Raw genomic sequence first — 18084 nt, forward strand, 5'->3', positions numbered from 1 at the left:
ACAATATTAATAAAACAAATATCTACATATACATTCTATATAACATATTTTATTAAAAACCTAGCCCCGCGGTATACCGCGGGTCAAAATCTAGTATATCCTAAAAATTCACCGAAATCTCTCCAAATCAATTGTTTTTCTAAATTCCACCAAACCCTCCTAAATCTTTAATTGAATACATATATCTCTTTGTGTGTGTAAATTTATATGTATATACATAGAATGTTTGGTTTTGTTTAGACTTTAATTGATAAGTGTTAGTTGAGAACCTGATTGTTGATAACTGCAACACATTATTCAGGTCTCTTCTGTTGAAAATTTTATGGCAATAATCCTTTTCTTGTGGCAATAATCCTTTTCTTAGCGATTCAGGAGGACACGAGGCACACTGATATTTTTTTTGATTACATATACAGATTTGTTCAAATTTAATGTATTGTTTTAGTCTTTTTCTGTTGTCCATTTATTTTCTAGCATACACCTCCACTTTGAAGTTATATTTGTCTTTTTTTGGTAAAAAAAACTAATTTAGTTTAAAAGAAAAAAAAACAGACTTAATAAATAATCCAAATAAATTGTTTCAATCATATACCAAATAAAGTAATGTTTATTTGTTTACTTGTTTACCATCTCCATGGTGTTGTCTATTTCCTAACGATTATCATTGATTTTTTATCTTTTACTTTAAAAATAAAAAGTTAGACAAATCTTGACGAATTTTTTACATACATGAATTTTTTTTGGCAAACCCGATAAAATGGTTCATAGTGATAATAGAACTGAACTGAACATAAATTGAAAAAAAAAAAATCAGCTAATCTATGGGTCTGTGGCAGTTCTAATGACTCTTTCAACAAGATCTAGCCATATTTTAGTGTATGTGAAAGGGCATGCAAAGAAGATATAGTCTTAGGCTTTTCTCGTTTCCCACAAAAATACACTATTTTGAACATTTCATCGCGGTTTTGAATAGTAATTTTAGTTTTAGTTATATAATAACTTATAAAAAAATATTTATAATACAAAAAAATCTTTTTAAATGTATAATCTAATTTTTATGGAAATGTAAAAAGGGTGTTACACTTTTTTCAGTACGTATTAAAAATTTATCTCTCATCACAAAAATCTAAATCACAATATTTAAAAGTATTAACTAGTAAATCTACTTCAAATTAAAGATTATTATTACTATTTAAATATCTCACCAATAAAAACTCATTGATTTTTTCTAATTTCTTACAAAACATTCTCCGTTGGAAATTTTCTTTATATATGTATATTCTAAATTAAAATAAGAAAGAAATATTCATTGTATGGTTAGTCAAAGTACCCACTCACATTAATGGCAACTTGTATATCAGGAAAGATATTTCTGTCTTCAAAATGTTGAATAATTAGATTCTAAAAACTGTATAAAATATTAAAATCTAACCATTTTACTAATATATTTTATATTTTTGTCATAATTAGGTAATTACTATTAAGTTAAAACAGAAACTGATCTACTTCTTAACATGGTTGTGTGTAAATTAATTTATTGTTTAATATGATTCATGAAAAAAGTGTGATACCATTAGTCAACAGTGTGACTCAGATTTACCTCAGCAAAGGAGAGTAAAAACAAAGGAAAGATGATAATATATGTGCCCATAGACTCTTTTCTTGTACTTTTCCTCAATTTTCTAGTGGTGCAATTTTTCGTGTGCATGCTCATATAATTTGTATCATGGGTTCCATTTTTTTCTTGCATCAACCATACTCTATAAGATTATGTTAAGAGTCTTCTACGTCTAAATCATTTTTCCAAAAAAAATTCTGTTCAATTTGAAGGTTTTTGTTAGAAACAAAATCTATGAATTTTATGAAAATTTACTGATTTTTATCGGTTTAGACAATCAGTCAAACCACAAATTTCTTCCTTCAACTAGGGGACCTATTCATATAGTGAACGAAATGAATTTTGCTAAAATATGATTTTGATTTGGGGCGTATCACCTTTTGGTGGATTTTCTAGTTAGATTCACCATCAATTATTTTTTATTGTTCATTTTATAGGTAGTTTTTTTCTCATAATCCGTCCATTTTATTGATATTTTACCTTGATATATATTTTTGTTATAGAGGTTTAATTATATATTTCTTTTTTATATTTCAGGTTTTATTATCTATAGTAATTAAAATGGATGGATCATCGGAAAAAACTACCAATAAATTAGTATCGATTCTACCAAATTATAGGATTGGTAAGACTCTTGGACATGGATCCTTTGCGAAAGTGAAATTAGCACTGCATGTAGCTACTGGTCACAAAGTTGCTATCAAAATTCTTAATCGCTCTAAGATTAAGAACATGGGTATTGAGATCAAAGGTATGTATTATTTACTTCAATTTTGTTACTCTTTTTTCATTTGTACAAAAGATTAGAGGAGGTATAACACCTCTCTAAATGTATATATAGATGTATCTTTATTTTTCTTCACGAGATCTAATAGGTCTACGAGATTTCGGCAACCACCATGATCAATAATTTTTGGTTTTGATAATATAATTACAAGTTTATTTGGTATGGATTGTATTTTAATACTGAGAAATCAGAAAAATATTTTTATTTTAAAATCTGTTTTTTTCTACGAAAATACTTTATCCGAATCTTAGGTCTCGAAGCCGAAAGACTGTTCATTAATATAGGTCACTGTTATGATTTGTTTTTTTTTTTGGACTACTTTATGTGGCAAAAAAATATTACGCTTTATGTCTTATATAATCGTTGTTATTTATTAGTAATCTTAATAAATGAAATTGTTTAAGTCTCTTGTAGTACAAAGGGAGATCAAAATTCTCAGATTTTTGATGCATCCTCATATCATCCGTCAATATGAAGTTATAGAGACGCCAAATGACATTTATGTTGTGATGGAATATGTTAAGTCTGGAGAACTATTTGACTATATTGTAGAGAAAGGTAAATTACAGGAAGACGAGGCTCGTCATCTTTTTCAGCAGGTTTGGTATATATATAGTATTTATCCAAACATTTTGTATTTCATAAAACCTTATATCCTTTTCGATTGGCAACACTTTTATTTAAACCATATATTCTCAGATCATATCTGGTGTAGAGTATTGTCATCGCAATATGATCGTTCATAGAGATCTTAAGCCCGAGAATGTGCTTTTGGATTCGCAATGCAACATAAAGATTGTTGACTTTGGATTGAGTAATGTCATGCATGATGGTCATTTTTTAAAGACTAGTTGTGGAAGCCCTAATTATGCTGCTCCAGAGGTATAAGAGATTAACATATTCTTCATTTTTATTTCATGAATTTGGATATATATTTGAAGTATCAATTACTCACACCTGAAACTTATTTATATAGGTTATTTCAGGAAAACCATATGGACCAGATGTAGATATATGGAGTTGTGGGGTGATATTATATGCTCTGTTGTGTGGTACTCTTCCTTTCGATGACGAAAATATTCCTAATGTATTCGAGAAAATAAAGGTATTAATAAACAACGATCTTTTTATAAAAATCATATATATTACACATGGTTATGAATTTTTTCTCTATTTCTTTAGAGAGGAATGTATACTCTTCCAAATCATTTATCACATTTTGCTAGAGATTTGATACCGAGAATGCTTATGGTTGATCCTACTATGAGAATTAGCATTACTGAGATTCGTCAACATCCTTGGTTCAATAATCATCTTCCTCTTTATCTTTCTATTCCTCCATTAGATACCATAGACCAAGCTAAAAAGGTTAGAATTTGTTTTCATTAAATTGTACCAAAATAACATCATTTTTATGAATTCAGTTAATTTTGTATCAATTTTACTCTTTCTAGATTGAGGAGGAGATAATTCAAAACGTGGTTAACATAGGGTTTGATAGAAACCATGTTGTTGATTCTCTTGCCAATAGAATCCAAAACGAGGTATGAGTGTTTTCATATTTCATATAATAATCCTATTATACTCAAAATAGTTTTATAAATGATACTCAAGTTAAATTTCGTTACTTTAGGCTACAGTTGCATACCATCTAATCCTAGACAACCGAAACCAAAATTCTGTTCCCAATGACCCTTTCCAATCCAAGTTTAAAGAGATTTCGGTACTTACTCTCTTTCTCTACAACCTGAATTTAAGAAAAATAAATAAACATTACTTCTCTATATAATTATATTTTCGTTTTAATCCTACAAATATAGGATGGTATATTTAATTCGACGTTACCAGTTCAAAATATTACTTCACATGTTGGCCATTCATTTTCGGCATTGTATGGACTAAAATCCAATGTCAAAGATGACAAAACATGGACCCTTGGACTTCAGGTTAGTCCATGCATGGTTAATGTTTAATCCATTGTTGTTCATGTTACTTTAGCATTCAATTTCGTCTCATGTTTTCTTAATTTTCTTTCTATTCAAAACAGTTTATCAATATATATATCAAAATAATTGTTTGGAATTTTGACAGTCTCAAGGGAGTCCTTATGATATCATGACTGAAATTTTTAAAGCTCTTCAAAATCTAAAAATATGCTGGAAAAAAATCGGACTCTACAATATAAAATGTAGATGGGTCCGAAGCTTTGCTTACTATAAGAATCATACAATTGAGGATGAATGTGCCATCATCTTACCGACCGTCATCAAATTTGAAATTCAGGTATATTTATCCAATTTAAGATATTATACTATAATTTAATAGTCCATAAATAACAATTTTTTTTGTTTTGATGCGAATATAAAATTATCAACAATTTACATTGTTAAAATCTATTTAGAGCAATTTCTTAAATGCAAACCTAATTTGTATCATTTTGGTTGTTGTTATAGCTATACAAAGTACGCGAAGGCAAATATTTGCTGGACATCCTAAGAATTGATGGACCTCAGTTTATCTTCTTTGATCTATGTGTTGCGTTTCTCAGAGAGCTAGGTGTCCTCTAAAGCTCAACCATCACTGGTGTTTTAGATGATTATTGCGGTTAGCTAGGTCCTCTAAAGCTCATTTCATCAATGTTTTTTCGATGATTATTGCTTCAATGTTTTAAATTCAATTATGTTTTCTATGTTTCTGTATTTATGGATTAAGTAATCCTTGACAATAAACAAAAAAAAAAAGAAGATAGATTGTATTTTTTTTTGCATTAAGTTTTGGAAAATGCATGTACTTTTTACACTTTCTCGATTTATGATGCCAATTTTGTTTGAAAAACACACAGTACATGCATTTTCATAGATTTTTTTATATTTCTAAAATATAATTTAATGAAACCACATTTGATCAATTAACTCTGTTTAGCAAAGTGATTGATCACAGATCAAGTTGAATATATATTTACCTTCTAAGAGATTACAAATCGGTGATTGATCAAACTAAAGACCAAAGATACACAACCAACTCTCATGGAGCTTCACGAGAAACTCCTCAGTCAGACACACAATTTATTTCTCCTCATCTCTTAGAATTCTCATATTGTCTATCCAATTTCGTTTAGTGTGTCTGACTCAAAAACACTCGAGTATCGTCAAAAGTAACGTCAGCAGTATTATATTGTAGCGTACGTTATTCTTCTAGTATTTTTTATTACAAAGAAAACTAAACTGTAACATTAGATTTTTGTCATTGAAACCCATCTATATAAACCAATCAGCATCACTTTGAAAACCATCGTAATAACGTGTTTAACAAAATACCTTTATTTCTACGTCTAATATTTGACTTGGTTTAAGTAGTTTAGAGACTGTTTTTACGAGACACAAAAATCAAAAAACTCTTGTTCTACACAACCGATATAAACCGATGTCAATTCTTTGCTTTCAAAATTAATGAACTTTTGAAGGAATCAAAACCATTTCTTATGGGCTAATATTTTTCTTAAATGGGCCAATATGTATCCATTTAAAGGCCCAAATATTTCAGAACCATCCTACAAATCTCCAGCCTCGTTGTGGTGTGGTGTAGTGTGTTTTGGAGAAAAGGACATTTGCAAATTATTCTATTATTTCAAACTAGTCCCTAAAGTTCTTACTAATAGTGAAAAGAAGCACTAGGAAGACTTCAACAGTGTAGTCAACTTTAAACTTGCAACGAAAGACCAATGTCTCTCTCTCGCATCGTCTTCTTAGTTAGCGATTTCCTCATTTTTCTTATACAATCTGATTCGGATCGAGTTCTTCTTTGATGGGTAATTGAAAAGTTTGAATCTTGTTTACGTAAAAAGCGATCTGATTCAAACCAAAACTGATATTTTTGACGAATCCCAAAGCTGCGTTTTTTGATCTTCAAAGTATGAATCAGGTAAAACTTTGTAAAGCCAAGTTTGATTTCTGAGTATCATCAAATTTATGTGTTTATCTTTAGTGATTTTGTTACCGATTTGATTTGTGTTAGATGAGGAACGGCGATTTAGGGTCAGAATCATTTGGTACTTGCTTGCTTCTGTCTCTTCCAGAAGATGTTATTGCTGTTATAGCACGTTTTGTATCTCCAAGAGACATTTGCAATCTGAGCTTATGCTGCAAAAGTCTATGTGACGTTGTGGATTCAGAAAGGATCTGGCTTGTGCAGTGTGAAGTAGTAAAGGTTCTTCCTTTATCTGAAATAATCCAATGGCGAATTGGGATTTCTTCTTATAAGGCGCTTTGTTGGTTTCTTGGAGAGGTAATGAAGCCTCTTGTTGGTGTTTGGGTTCATCAAAACCCTGAACTTGGGAATGTTGTTTATGTCATGCCTGGTTTCTTGTCTGTTGTTGGGTGTCGGATAATTCCACAAGAGGTTGGTCCTTTGGGGATTGAGGAGGCTCGAGTTATGTGGTCACCTGTGTTTGAGATTATCTGTGGTTTTGATGGCTCCGCCAAGTTTTTCCTCCATGGGAGAGATGGAAAAGTGCAATGCTGTCTGCACCCTGGTTTCGTTAGGGGCATTGAGAAGAGTTGTAATGTGCTTCTACTTGAGGTTGAGACGAGGCGAGAGAAGAAGTTGTGCAATGAGATTGATGAGACTGTGTTGTTGGTAGAGACGGGGGTTCAGTTACCATTTCGCAAACTACCATTTAGTTATAGAAGGAATTTACTTCACATAGTGACAAGCACTGTTGGTATACCTGTACCTGATCTATCAAGTGAAAAGTTATTTCCTACGTCAAAAGATGATGAAGCGGTGTTGTTGGAACGCAGAACCATGCTTCTTAAAATGCACAAGTTTGGTGGTGATTGGAATCACATGAACCTGGAGGATGAGTGCACAAATATTCCAAATCAGGTAGACATAAACAAATCGTGGAAGCATCTAGGTTTTGAAGGCGATATTCGCAACATGGACGCTGAGAATCAGACACAAAGGAAGAGCTTTAGTAGGTATTTCAGAAGTGGCATAAAGCATATTCTCGGGAGGTCTAGTTCTTCAAAGAACATGTCTTCTTCAAGAAGTGAGACTAGACCTTTGAATCTCCAAAAGTTTCTTAATTTTGGTGATTCAATAGGTCTTAGTCTCAAAGCTTCCAATATTAAGTTGTCTTCTTACCAAGGTTGGCCAAACATGGACGAAACCCGTTATGCCCTTTATAAGCTACCGATTAAGGATCCCATCGCTAACGATGAGTATGCCGGGTTATGGGGAGGAACTTTTGGCTGGCCACCAGGAAAATGTACAGAAGATAAACCAGGGAAGGCTTTTTTTCTACTGATGCTCTCTTATGAAGAATCTCAAGATGGTACTGAGAGACTTCTTATAGGGACAAAAATACTCGAAGGAACTCACTACGGGATGCATCCTAATGGATCTGCAATGTTTGTTATAAAAATTGATTCGCCATCCTTTGAGGGTTTTCCTTTCGACACAAATGGAGAAGATTTTGAGCATTCTTACGCAGGAGAAGGTACTGCAAAGGGTTATGGTTTCCGGTATCCTGGTTACAAACCTGGTACACTTTTCGTGACATCTAAAGGTCTTCTCATGTTCATTTGGAAAGCAACTAAAGCTGTGTTGACATTGCAAAGACTTAACCTTGGAGAGCTCTTAAGGAAAGGTGTATGTGTATCGCCTTTACCTCCATGTTTGAATTTTGCTTATTTGATAAAATGTCACACCAATGTGTTTGCCCCTGAACGAAGAAGATCATAGGAGATTGCTGCAACAAATTTGAAACTCACAAGTCTTCTCTATTTCCAATATAATAGGCTCATTATCATCATTGATATTTAGTTATTTACACATGTAGTAAATATAAAACATGCTGCTAAAGGATACACTTGTGGACTTGCTACTGTTTGGATTTAGTATCAAACCTATTACTCAAACTACATAGATGTGTTGGACTATTCACAAGCTCAATGTTAATCAAGTGTAAATGTGTTGCAAAGTAAAATAAACCATACAAGGAAAAAAGAATTCCACAAATTTAGTTTTTTTTTTTTGTTGCAATACATTGTTTGGTATATACACACATTAAAAGCATAGTAAAAATTATTATCTCAAGATCTGTTGCAAAGTGTTCCATTTCCAACATTGATGTGTTTCTTCATACAATATTTTTTACTCGGAGGAAGACGAATAGGTCGATGACTTGGCAAACACGTTTGAGTAAGACCTTTTAGTATATGTAAAATTCTTTGTTGGAAGCAAAGGTGAAACACAAGAACCTAAACTCTTCTTCAAGATCTCTCCAAGGTTTATTCTTTGCAATGTAATCACATCTTCAGTTCCTTGCCAAACGAATGCAAGAAGATCATTAGAGCTTACGAAAAGGGAACCAGGTTTTGAACCGGGGTATCGGAATCCATAACCGTCAGCGATACCCTCTCCCGTGTAAGAATGCTCGAAATCTCTTCCATCTGTATCAAATGGAAACGGCTCAAGGGAAGGCGTGTCAATATTTACAACAAACATTGAGGATCCATTAGGATGCTCAGCAAAATAACTGAGTATTTTCGTCCCGAAAAGAATTCTCTCACTACCCTCTTCAGATTCTCCATAAGTGAGCATTAATAAGAGAAGGGACTCATCTTCAATATCTTTCCCAGGGGGCCAGCCAAACGTTCCTCCCCACAAACCCGCATACACGTCGTGATCGAGAGGTTTCTTCATTGGTAGTTTATGAAGGGAAAAGTTGTCTGCGCTCATGATTGGCCACCCTTCATATGAAGACATCAAAGTGCATGAAGCTTTAAGACTAAGGCAAAATGTATTACCAGAGCTGAGAAAGCTTTGGCGATTCGAACGTCTTGTCTCACTGCTCGAAGGCGAATTGATCTTTGAAGAACTGAACTTCCCAAGAATATGTTTAATGCCACTTCTTAAAAACCGGCGAAAGCTCTTCTTCCTTGGTGTAACCTCTATCTGATCCTCTATATCCTCCATGTTGTCAATGTCATCACCAAGATTTTCCAACAATTTTTTTATGTCTATCTCTATATGATTGTAACACAACTGCTCATCCTCCTCCAAGTTTATGTGCTTCCAGTTTCCACCAAATTTGAGCATTTTAAGGAGCATGTTTCTGCGTTCCAACATCATCGCTTCGTCATATTTTGACCTGGTGGGAAATAAATTTCCTGTTAATGGTTCATCGACTCGTAGACTTACATGTTTTGTCACTATATCTAGTAAGTTCATTCTATCACTGAAGTCTAGATCTCCAAATGGATCCCCTACTTCTCTCTCAATCTCATTGCACGAACTCTTCTCTGACCTCGGCTCAACTTCGAGTAGAAGCACATTGCAACTCTTCTCGATGTCCATAACGAAACCAGGGTATAAGAAACTACCTTGTTTGTCTCTTCCATGGAGGAAAAAACCCTTAGAGCCATCAAAGCCGCAAATTATCTCAAACACCGGTGACCACTTGACTTGGCCCTCTTGAATCCACAAAGGAGCAACCTTTTGTGGAATTATCCGGCACCCAACAACAGACAAGAAACCAGGCATCACATAAACAACATTCCCAAGTTCAGGGTTTTCTTGCACCCAAATCCCAAGAAGCGGCTTCACCACCTCCACAAGAAACCTACAAAGGGCCTTGTAAGAAGAGATCCCGATTCGCCATTGGACTAGTTCAATCAAAGGAAGAACTTTTACTTCTTCACATTGCACAAGCCACGTCTTCTCGGAATCGACAAGGGCACAAAGACTTTTGCCGCACAAGATTAGATTGCAAATGTCGCTTGGAGAAAGAAAACGAGAGATAACAGCAAACACATCTTCGGGAAGCGTAAGAAGCAAGCAAGCTCCAAACGATTCCTTGTTCATCATGTACTAAAAGTCCAATTCGCAACAAAACCACCCAAGGTAATTAAACACACAAATGATAAAATATATTTATGAAAGTACTCAAAATCCAAATTTAAGAGTAAAATAGCAACGGCCTTACGAAATTCAGACTTTGAAATCAAGAAACACAGCCTTTGGGATTCTGGTTTTGGTTTGAATCAGAAAGCAAAAGAAACGAGGTTATAGAGGTTTCTGAAGATCATAAAAGATCTTAAAGCAGAGTACGCAAGGAAAACGTTGAAATCCTCAACATAACAAGAAAGGCAAAAAGACGACGAAGTGTTTGATAATTGTTTGACAACTTCGTTAAATGTAGTTTTAAAATTTAAAACTACAATACGTGCACATGGAATTTTTCAAGGTGGTTTCAAAATTATTATAGTTGAAGATTTAAATACTAGTGTCTAAATATTATGGAATAGTATGTTGAACGGGTTTTAATTACCAGTCTAAGTTTTATTAGTTTTTGACAGAAGTTTTAAAGCTATTATTTCTTTACCTCGAGACCATTTTCCAAAAAAAAATTCAACCATCGTTTCATGTAATAAAGATTTCGGCTCTCTCATTTTTCACAACCAAAGAGCTCACTAAAACTACATATAACGATGTAGACCTTTTATTTCTTTCATGCTCTAATTTAAACCGTTTTAACTAGTAAAATTTTAAAGTTTTTTTTTATGGCGAGCAATAATTTTCTGGAAAGTTCTATAACTAATGGCTTTACCCACACAATAAATATCTGGGATCGATCATCGATGAGAACACGGTAAATGGCTCTACATATAGTGTACCACGTACGACCAGGGGCGGATCTAGCATAATAACACGACATACGGCTCTACACGAATAGTCCATAATAACATGACAAACGCATAATGTTATTTGGGGTGGGTGGGGTGGGGGGGGAGAGGGGGCAAAATGGAGATATTTCCATAATACATATGGAGATAGTTTCATGAACAGTCCATAATCTTATATATTGTTAAAATGATGTTTTATTCAAGAATTTAAATGAATTCATTTCTAAAAGATTCCGCACTATATCATCCAAAAATGATGTCTGTAAGTTGTAAAGGTAGTAGAATCGTATATATGAAAGTTGACCAACTCTCTCTATATGATTGAGACATCGTTACTTTAGCATTTGCCATGTATCTATTAAATAATTAATGTAAACTCTTCAACTTTTAACTTATATGTTAGTGATATATTTATTATTTAATTTTACATATTATATTATTTTATATATTTAATTGTACTATTACTAAATTTATTTAATATTACATGATTTTTCAATAAAACCATTTTAATAGTTTTCTCATACTCGAAGATTTTTTTTGTAATCCAAACTCAAAGTATGAGTGTATAATAGTCATGTATTACTTAATGATTTGAGTAAGTTATTCTTTTAAATTGATATTTATATAATAAATCACTGATGATAAAAAAATACGTAAGGAGCTTCATCATCAAATTCTTAGGTTTCTAAAATCCAACGCTACCCTCTGTTAAATTGCTTTAAGACAAACGTTGTTTATAAATTATGTGTATGATGCATTGTTGAGAATGTTATTAGAAAAAAAAAATTTTAATACTAAAACTAATTGCTTATTGCATGAGTGAAAGATTAGATAAATAAAAATTATATTTAAATTAAACAATACAAAAAAATCTCGAAAAAAACCGCGGCGTAACGCGGGTGATCACCTACTAATATATGTTTTCTGTACATAAAATTATAAAATTTTAGATACAATAAGTAAAAGTACATATGAGTTTAACGAAATTTCAGTTTAAGTAAAAAAAAAATAAAACATTTGCGTCATATTTTCGTACATAACAAGCCATCAAAACCGCATATTATCTCAAACACAGGCGACCACATAAGTTGTCCTTCTTGAATCCACATAGGACCAACTTCTTGCGGAATTATCCGGCATCCAACAACGGATAAGAAATCCCAATTACAGGGTTCTTTTGAACCCAAATCCCAACAAGAGGCTTCACCACCTCTACAAAAAACCTACAAGCACCTTGTAAGAAGAGATCCCGATTCGCCATTGGACTATTTCAAACTGAGGAAGAACCTTAACGACTTCATATTGAACAAGCCATGTCTTCTCGGAATCGACAAGGGCACAAAGACTTTTGCAGCAAAAGATTATATCGCAAATGTCGCTTGGAGAAAGAAAGTGAGAGATAACAGAAAACACATCTTCGGGAAGCGTAAGAAGCAAGCAAGCACCAACCTTTAACGCTCCGATCATTATGTTTTACGAGTCAAATTCGAAACAACCCTACAAAATGATTTATGAACGAAGAGATGAGAATAGAAGGATTTGAAGATATTCAGAAATTAATCTTTGCAGTAAAGTAACAACGACCTTACAGAATTCAGAAGATAACGCAGACTTTGAGGTATTCTCGTTTAGGTTGTTTTCAACTTAATAAGAGATACAAAAAAGGAATTTCACAAGTTTGGTTGAAATTTCAAAATTATGATAGTGGGAGTTTTTGTAGTGTTTAAAATCAAATTGGATGTTGAACGGGTTTTCACTTTTAAATTGGATGTAGTACTAGTAGCACGGTCACAGTTTCATATAAATAAAATTATGCTGTTACTTTTTAAATTAAATTCTTAATATAACTTCTAAATATGGACCTAACAAACTAAAAAAAGAACGAAACAACAAACTAATTCAACGGAATGATATTTCTTTTTGAGATATAATATTTAATTAAAAAGAAATGAAGAAAAAGTTATATACAGAGGAGAGAAACGAAAAATAGAGCACGCCAATGAAATAATAGTGTCTAACAAAATAGAACATTTAGGTTGAAGATGGTGGAACCAAGCAATTAAAGCTTCTAGTTGGAGATGTTCGTACGATGTGTATGAGGCAAGTTTCCCACTAATAGCTTCATCGATGAGTCTCAATGTACCAAACTGGGTGGCTAGCTTGCTGATGTCGGACGCCTCCGTTTTGTCTAGCCAAATGGGATAGATCGTTGCTTGGAAGATCAGCCTGGCAAGAACCATGTTAATACGATCAATAGGAGATGAATTGAGGTTGTGAAGTGTGGCTCTCCAATCCGGATTAGTTCTTGTGCCGAGTAGTTGGTAAGTGGTCTTGGACACCACGAAGAGTACATGCCTTTACTTGACCTCATTGTCATGGAAAAGATCTTGCATAAGAAATAGAAGCATTGAGACACAGAACAAAATAATACGATGTCAACGTAAAATTGCGAATAACGTTAAATGTAGACATATTAACTAACTAAAGTAAAGAGTCATTGTTGTATTAACTCAAGAAGAATTTGTCTGAGTTTCTCTACTAAAAGTCGGAAGCAAGAAGAAGACGGTAAGATGTAAATAATTTTGAGTATTTATATAAGGTTAATAGACCTGTCGGTTTACAGAGATAGTGGAGGAGTTAAGAAAGATCATGGAAAGATTTTTTTTCGTGATCGTGTGTGATTTAAATTTGGAGTAGTTATTAATTTCTCGTAATATATGTTAATCGGCAGTTACTTTTGTCAGAACGTGCAATTCGATTTTTTAGGTTCGTAGAAAATAAAGGAACGCATGTTCTTTGTATTTACAATTTTTTTCTTTAAAAATTAATTAACCTAAATTTGATGATATGTCACATTTTTATTGGTCAAATGGCTTGTGCTTTAAGAAGATAAAGGATATTCTATTTATTTATATAAGAAAACATTATACAATAGCTCAACTATAACATATCATATTGTTGCTTTGTAAAAACAAAAGGCTGTAAAACACCAGAAATATATTTTTATAATATGTTATGTTACCTTAATCAGTATAATTTTTATTATTATAAATTAATTACAAGACACATGAACAGAAAGCTAAAAACTATAAAATAATTGAGTACTAATCGTCACAATACACACTTATCACTTATATAGTCTTCAATACCTCCTAACCAAATCTTTATAATTAAATCCACAAGAGCAGCATATGAATATACTTGTATCCGCCTTTTTGTGGAGAACAAAATCACCCATACAACGGATCTTGCATAAATAGCAAATTGGCCGAGAGAGACGATTGTTTGGAAGCAAATCAAATGACCCCTTGTTACCAATCACTAAACTGTATCCAGACCTTGAGTGTATTAGATTTTGAAATACACATTTAGTATGAAGAGTGGAGCCACATTCATTGCATTTGTAGAACCAACTCTTTGAATGTACATCCTCTTCGCATATCCCGCAACAATATCTCGCATTCACATTTTTCTCACCGTAGCATAATGAAAGAGGATGATCATCATATTTATCTCTTACCAATGTGGGTAAAGTTGCGCATGTGAAACATAAATTGTAGCCACCACAATCATCTTTATCCTTGCAACGTAGATAAAACCAACAATTCAAGTCACAACCTTCACACCTTGAGTAAAACAAATCAAAAAATACAAATAGCCAATGTGGATGACTTTCATGTTTAAATGCATCGGAAATTGAAGCACATCGCACATCAATGCTATGTTGGGTGTTGTTTTCATCCCCAGTAATATTATATGAGAAACCAGTGCAATAACGTTGACATGTAACACAAAAAAACGAATTTTCGAAGTTTGCGCCAAGCTGACTTTTGGTACATAACATAAGTTTGTGTGTGCTTATCTCATGTCTTTTCTTTAGAGGAAGATTAGCGCATGAATCATGAAGAATAAAATCACATTGTGTGCATTTATAGCACATTTCAGAATAAAAAGGAAGAGTGCATGCACAACAACGTTCTCTTGGTTCCTCTAGTCTCGATGATGATATAGAAGCCTTGAGATTGTGTTCATGGCTAAAATGTTTTATTAGGGTTTGATCTATCACTTCGAATGGTTTGATTTCTTCTTTTTCATCTTCTTCGGGTACCCCTTCAAGTTCTCTCCCATCCCAAATGTTTGTATTTGTTGCACATTTTGAATGAAAAAAATAAGAACAAATCGAGCAAGCATATGCCCCATAGTCTTCATTGACATGCTCATAACATACCCTACAAATCCACTTCCCAGTGGAAAGAGAAGAAACATGAGAGATACGATGGTCATGACGGTTGATGTATATAACACGTGGTAAGAAGATGCAAGCTCGATGGATCATGAAACAACATTGAAGACAAAGACACGGATATTCTGTACTACACAACCCACATGCATCACAAGTGAAGGGGATTTTTATCATTACTTGGACGAGTTCATGGTCATGAGCCTTAGTTTGGTCAAAGATGATAGGTTTTCTCGCACAAGGGATACATATACTGAAAGAACATTGTGAACAGTGATAAAGTATTTGAGGATACCTTTTGGTTTCACAAAGATAACATAACTTTGAGTTATAGCTATTTGTGACCTTGAGAGGGTGTTTATGACGAGAAGGAAGGTTAGCGTTAATGCATTCCTCGTGGAGACAAAACGAGCAGTAATCACACTTGTAGCCTTGTTTGTTGTCATGGTAATCTTCGTAGCACGCATCACATTTCGATGAGAGTTTTGTGTATTTTAGAGGAGATTGACAAGTGGGGCATCGTCCTACATCCATAATTGTTATGACTTTCTTCTTACCTTGCTTTTTATTTTGTTTAAGAACAATGTGTCAACTTCTCTTTTCCTTTTTGTCTTTTTCTTTTGCAGGGTGTTTGTATATTAAAAGGAACAATCAGAGAAAAATACTAAAAAAGAAATTATTCTCTCAAGTTATACTAAATCTTTTGGACGTTGAATTTATAAATATATTTTAACCTGATTTGGAATATTAGATTACCTATTTGATACATAAGAGTAAGGAATAGCTTTTAAGAAAAAAAAGAATCTATTTCTTTGCGTATTTACATCATAATACTAAAGATTCTTACAACAAAGATATCAATATTCTTTCCAAGCAAATGGTTTTTGGAAGAAGGTAGTTAGAAGCTTCGACGCGATTGCTATTCTTTGAGCTTTCTCCTTGGGTGAAAAATACTTTTTGTTGGTTACTGATGAGAAAAGTTTTCTCTACCAGTTGTATTATGAATCTATTCTTTTAACTATCAAACATTTGGCCCTCTATTTTTTTGGTCGTTGTCGCTAGTTAAGCGATTGAGAAAAGAAGAGGCTCAACGACTGAAGTTAATGATTTCGTAACACCGTGATGTCTAATACTTATTACTAAAGCAATTAAACTAGTGAAATCATTAAAAAAAAATACTTTCAAACACTATAATTAAATAATTTTAAGTAATAAATAATCACGAAAACATAGTAATATATTAACTAACATAATATAATATTAACACCATTAAAATTAAAACAAATAACTGATATAAAAAATATTCCAAAAACATGAAAACTGAACCATAGAAAAGCAAAATTATTTCATTAAAATAATAACAGACCAAAATTATAAAAACCAGGAAACAAAATCATCGTAAAAAACACCCAAAAAAAAAAACTAACAAATGTTTTTTTATTGATTGTCATGGACTAAACATTTTCATTTCTACCTACAAAAACATCTTCATCCGATATGATTTCATCTTTGCATTTTTCTCGGTGACTTTTACTTTCTTTTTTCGATTCTCCCAAATATATAATTTTCCAACATGGACAACCTGACGTCCTGACCAATCACACTTTTATATAAAAAAGATCAAAAAATTAAAAGGCAGAATATAAACAACAAAGTTATACGATTCATTCAACTTTTTCTTAGAAAAAAACAATATAATCAGAATATAAACAACAAAGTTATAGAAACAAGACTTAAGAATAATATATACAAAAAAATAAAAGTAAGAATATAAACAACAAAGTTATAGAAAGAAGACTTTAGAATAATATAGGGTATACAAAAACAAACTTACCGAATCATCGTAATGAATACCATCCAATATACGTCTAATTTTAAAATCAAGAATCGAAGTAGTCTCTTTCACATAGAAAACCAAACTCAATAGTCTTTTGCTAAAATATTCCACAACATTAACAAATGTGCTTAATATTACTGTTACTAGATGAACTAATATAATAGTCTAATGATCTAAGAAAAACAGAAATAACTATAATATGTCTTAACATTAAAAAACTCAATATGAAATTGTAGTTAAACTCAATTAAAAAAAAACGAATTGAATATCCTATCATAAATGTTGTTTTGCATGACCCAAACTACATTGCTTCCTCGCTAAAACCGATGGCACACCTAAATCTGGGTGCCATTCACACCTAAAAAATACATAGAATACGGGAAAACGGGAAATCTCTTTTTTGGCAATAACTACATCAAATAAATAAGTAAAGGATTGATAATAATAAGGGATAATAATATAAACAATACTCTTTTAAGTAATTTTGTCATCTAATAGCACCGAATTATTTTGTTATTTGAAAAATTAGGATAACGGATCGTAGTCGAATCACATTATCATTCATAAATTTATTTAGTTACCCAACAATGATTTGGTTGAATACACAATTAAAAAAAAAAACTTGTAAATAACATAAATATCTTTATTTTAAAGTTGATTGTGTTTCTTTAATCAGTATAGTTTTATCCATTTACAAATTATGATACCACTTAGACATAATAAAATGCATTTAAAAATTCTATAAATAATTTAATTGCTAACTGCCATAATACACGTGTGGCATATGGTACGTTCACTCTAGTTTCAACCGCGTAAGAATCTGGGCTTCCCAAGAAAACTCTTAGAAAAGCCACAAAAACAGCATATGAATATATTTGTATTCGCCTTATCGTTTAGCACTAAATCACCTGT

The 18084-nt window shown here is 32.5% G+C and overlaps 5 protein-coding genes and 2 long non-coding RNA genes across 7 annotated transcripts; 3 read left to right on the forward strand and 4 right to left on the reverse strand.

The window, feature by feature from the left end:
• Positions 1-2179: 2179 nt before the first annotated feature.
• On the forward strand, positions 2180-4972 carry SnRK1.3 (SNF1-related protein kinase 1.3; the record flags this gene model as incomplete). Its single annotated transcript, NM_123306.1, has 10 exons — positions 2180-2369; positions 2820-3004; positions 3105-3287; positions 3382-3510; positions 3588-3773; positions 3860-3949; positions 4039-4128; positions 4226-4351; positions 4497-4688; positions 4859-4972. The coding sequence occupies 10 exons, from the start codon at positions 2180-2182 to the stop codon at positions 4970-4972; spliced, it is 1485 nt and encodes a 494-aa protein (NP_198760.1).
• Positions 4973-5989: 1017 nt separating this feature from the next.
• AT5G39450 (F-box family protein) lies at positions 5990-8423 on the forward strand. Its single transcript, NM_123307.4, has 2 exons — positions 5990-6326; positions 6420-8423. The coding sequence occupies exons 1-2, from the start codon at positions 6318-6320 to the stop codon at positions 8148-8150; spliced, it is 1740 nt and encodes a 579-aa protein (NP_198761.2). The 5' UTR covers positions 5990-6317; the 3' UTR covers positions 8151-8423.
• A 138-nt stretch (positions 8424-8561) lies between these two features.
• Positions 8562-10277, reverse strand: AT5G39460 (F-box family protein; the record flags this gene model as incomplete). Its single annotated transcript, NM_123308.1, has 1 exon — positions 8562-10277. The coding sequence occupies one exon, from the start codon at positions 10275-10277 to the stop codon at positions 8562-8564; it is 1716 nt and encodes a 571-aa protein (NP_198762.1).
• A 568-nt stretch (positions 10278-10845) lies between these two features.
• AT5G05935 lies at positions 10846-11260 on the forward strand. Its single transcript, NR_142878.1, has one exon. It is a non-coding gene; the product is annotated as an other RNA (long non-coding RNA).
• Positions 10918-11222, reverse strand: AT5G05955. Its single transcript, NR_142879.1, has one exon. It is a non-coding gene; the product is annotated as an other RNA (long non-coding RNA).
• Positions 11261-12224: 964 nt separating the features above from the next.
• Positions 12225-13335, reverse strand: AT5G39470 (F-box family protein; the record flags this gene model as incomplete). The annotated part of the gene is made up of 4 exons (NM_123309.1): positions 12225-12305; positions 12383-12544; positions 12680-12738; positions 13125-13335. 4 exons carry the CDS (start codon positions 13333-13335, stop codon positions 12225-12227), a joined length of 513 nt encoding a protein of 170 aa, NP_198763.1.
• Positions 13336-14061: 726 nt separating this feature from the next.
• On the reverse strand, positions 14062-16016 carry AT5G39471 (Cysteine/Histidine-rich C1 domain family protein). The gene has a single exon (NM_001125864.2). It carries the CDS (start codon positions 15867-15869, stop codon positions 14238-14240), a length of 1632 nt encoding a protein of 543 aa, NP_001119336.1. The 5' UTR covers positions 15870-16016; the 3' UTR covers positions 14062-14237.
• Positions 16017-18084: the final 2068 nt, after the last annotated feature.

Source organism: Arabidopsis thaliana, chromosome 5 (assembly GCF_000001735.4).
Source record: "Arabidopsis thaliana chromosome 5, partial sequence".
In the NCBI taxonomy this organism is placed as follows: domain Eukaryota; kingdom Viridiplantae; phylum Streptophyta; class Magnoliopsida; order Brassicales; family Brassicaceae; genus Arabidopsis; species Arabidopsis thaliana.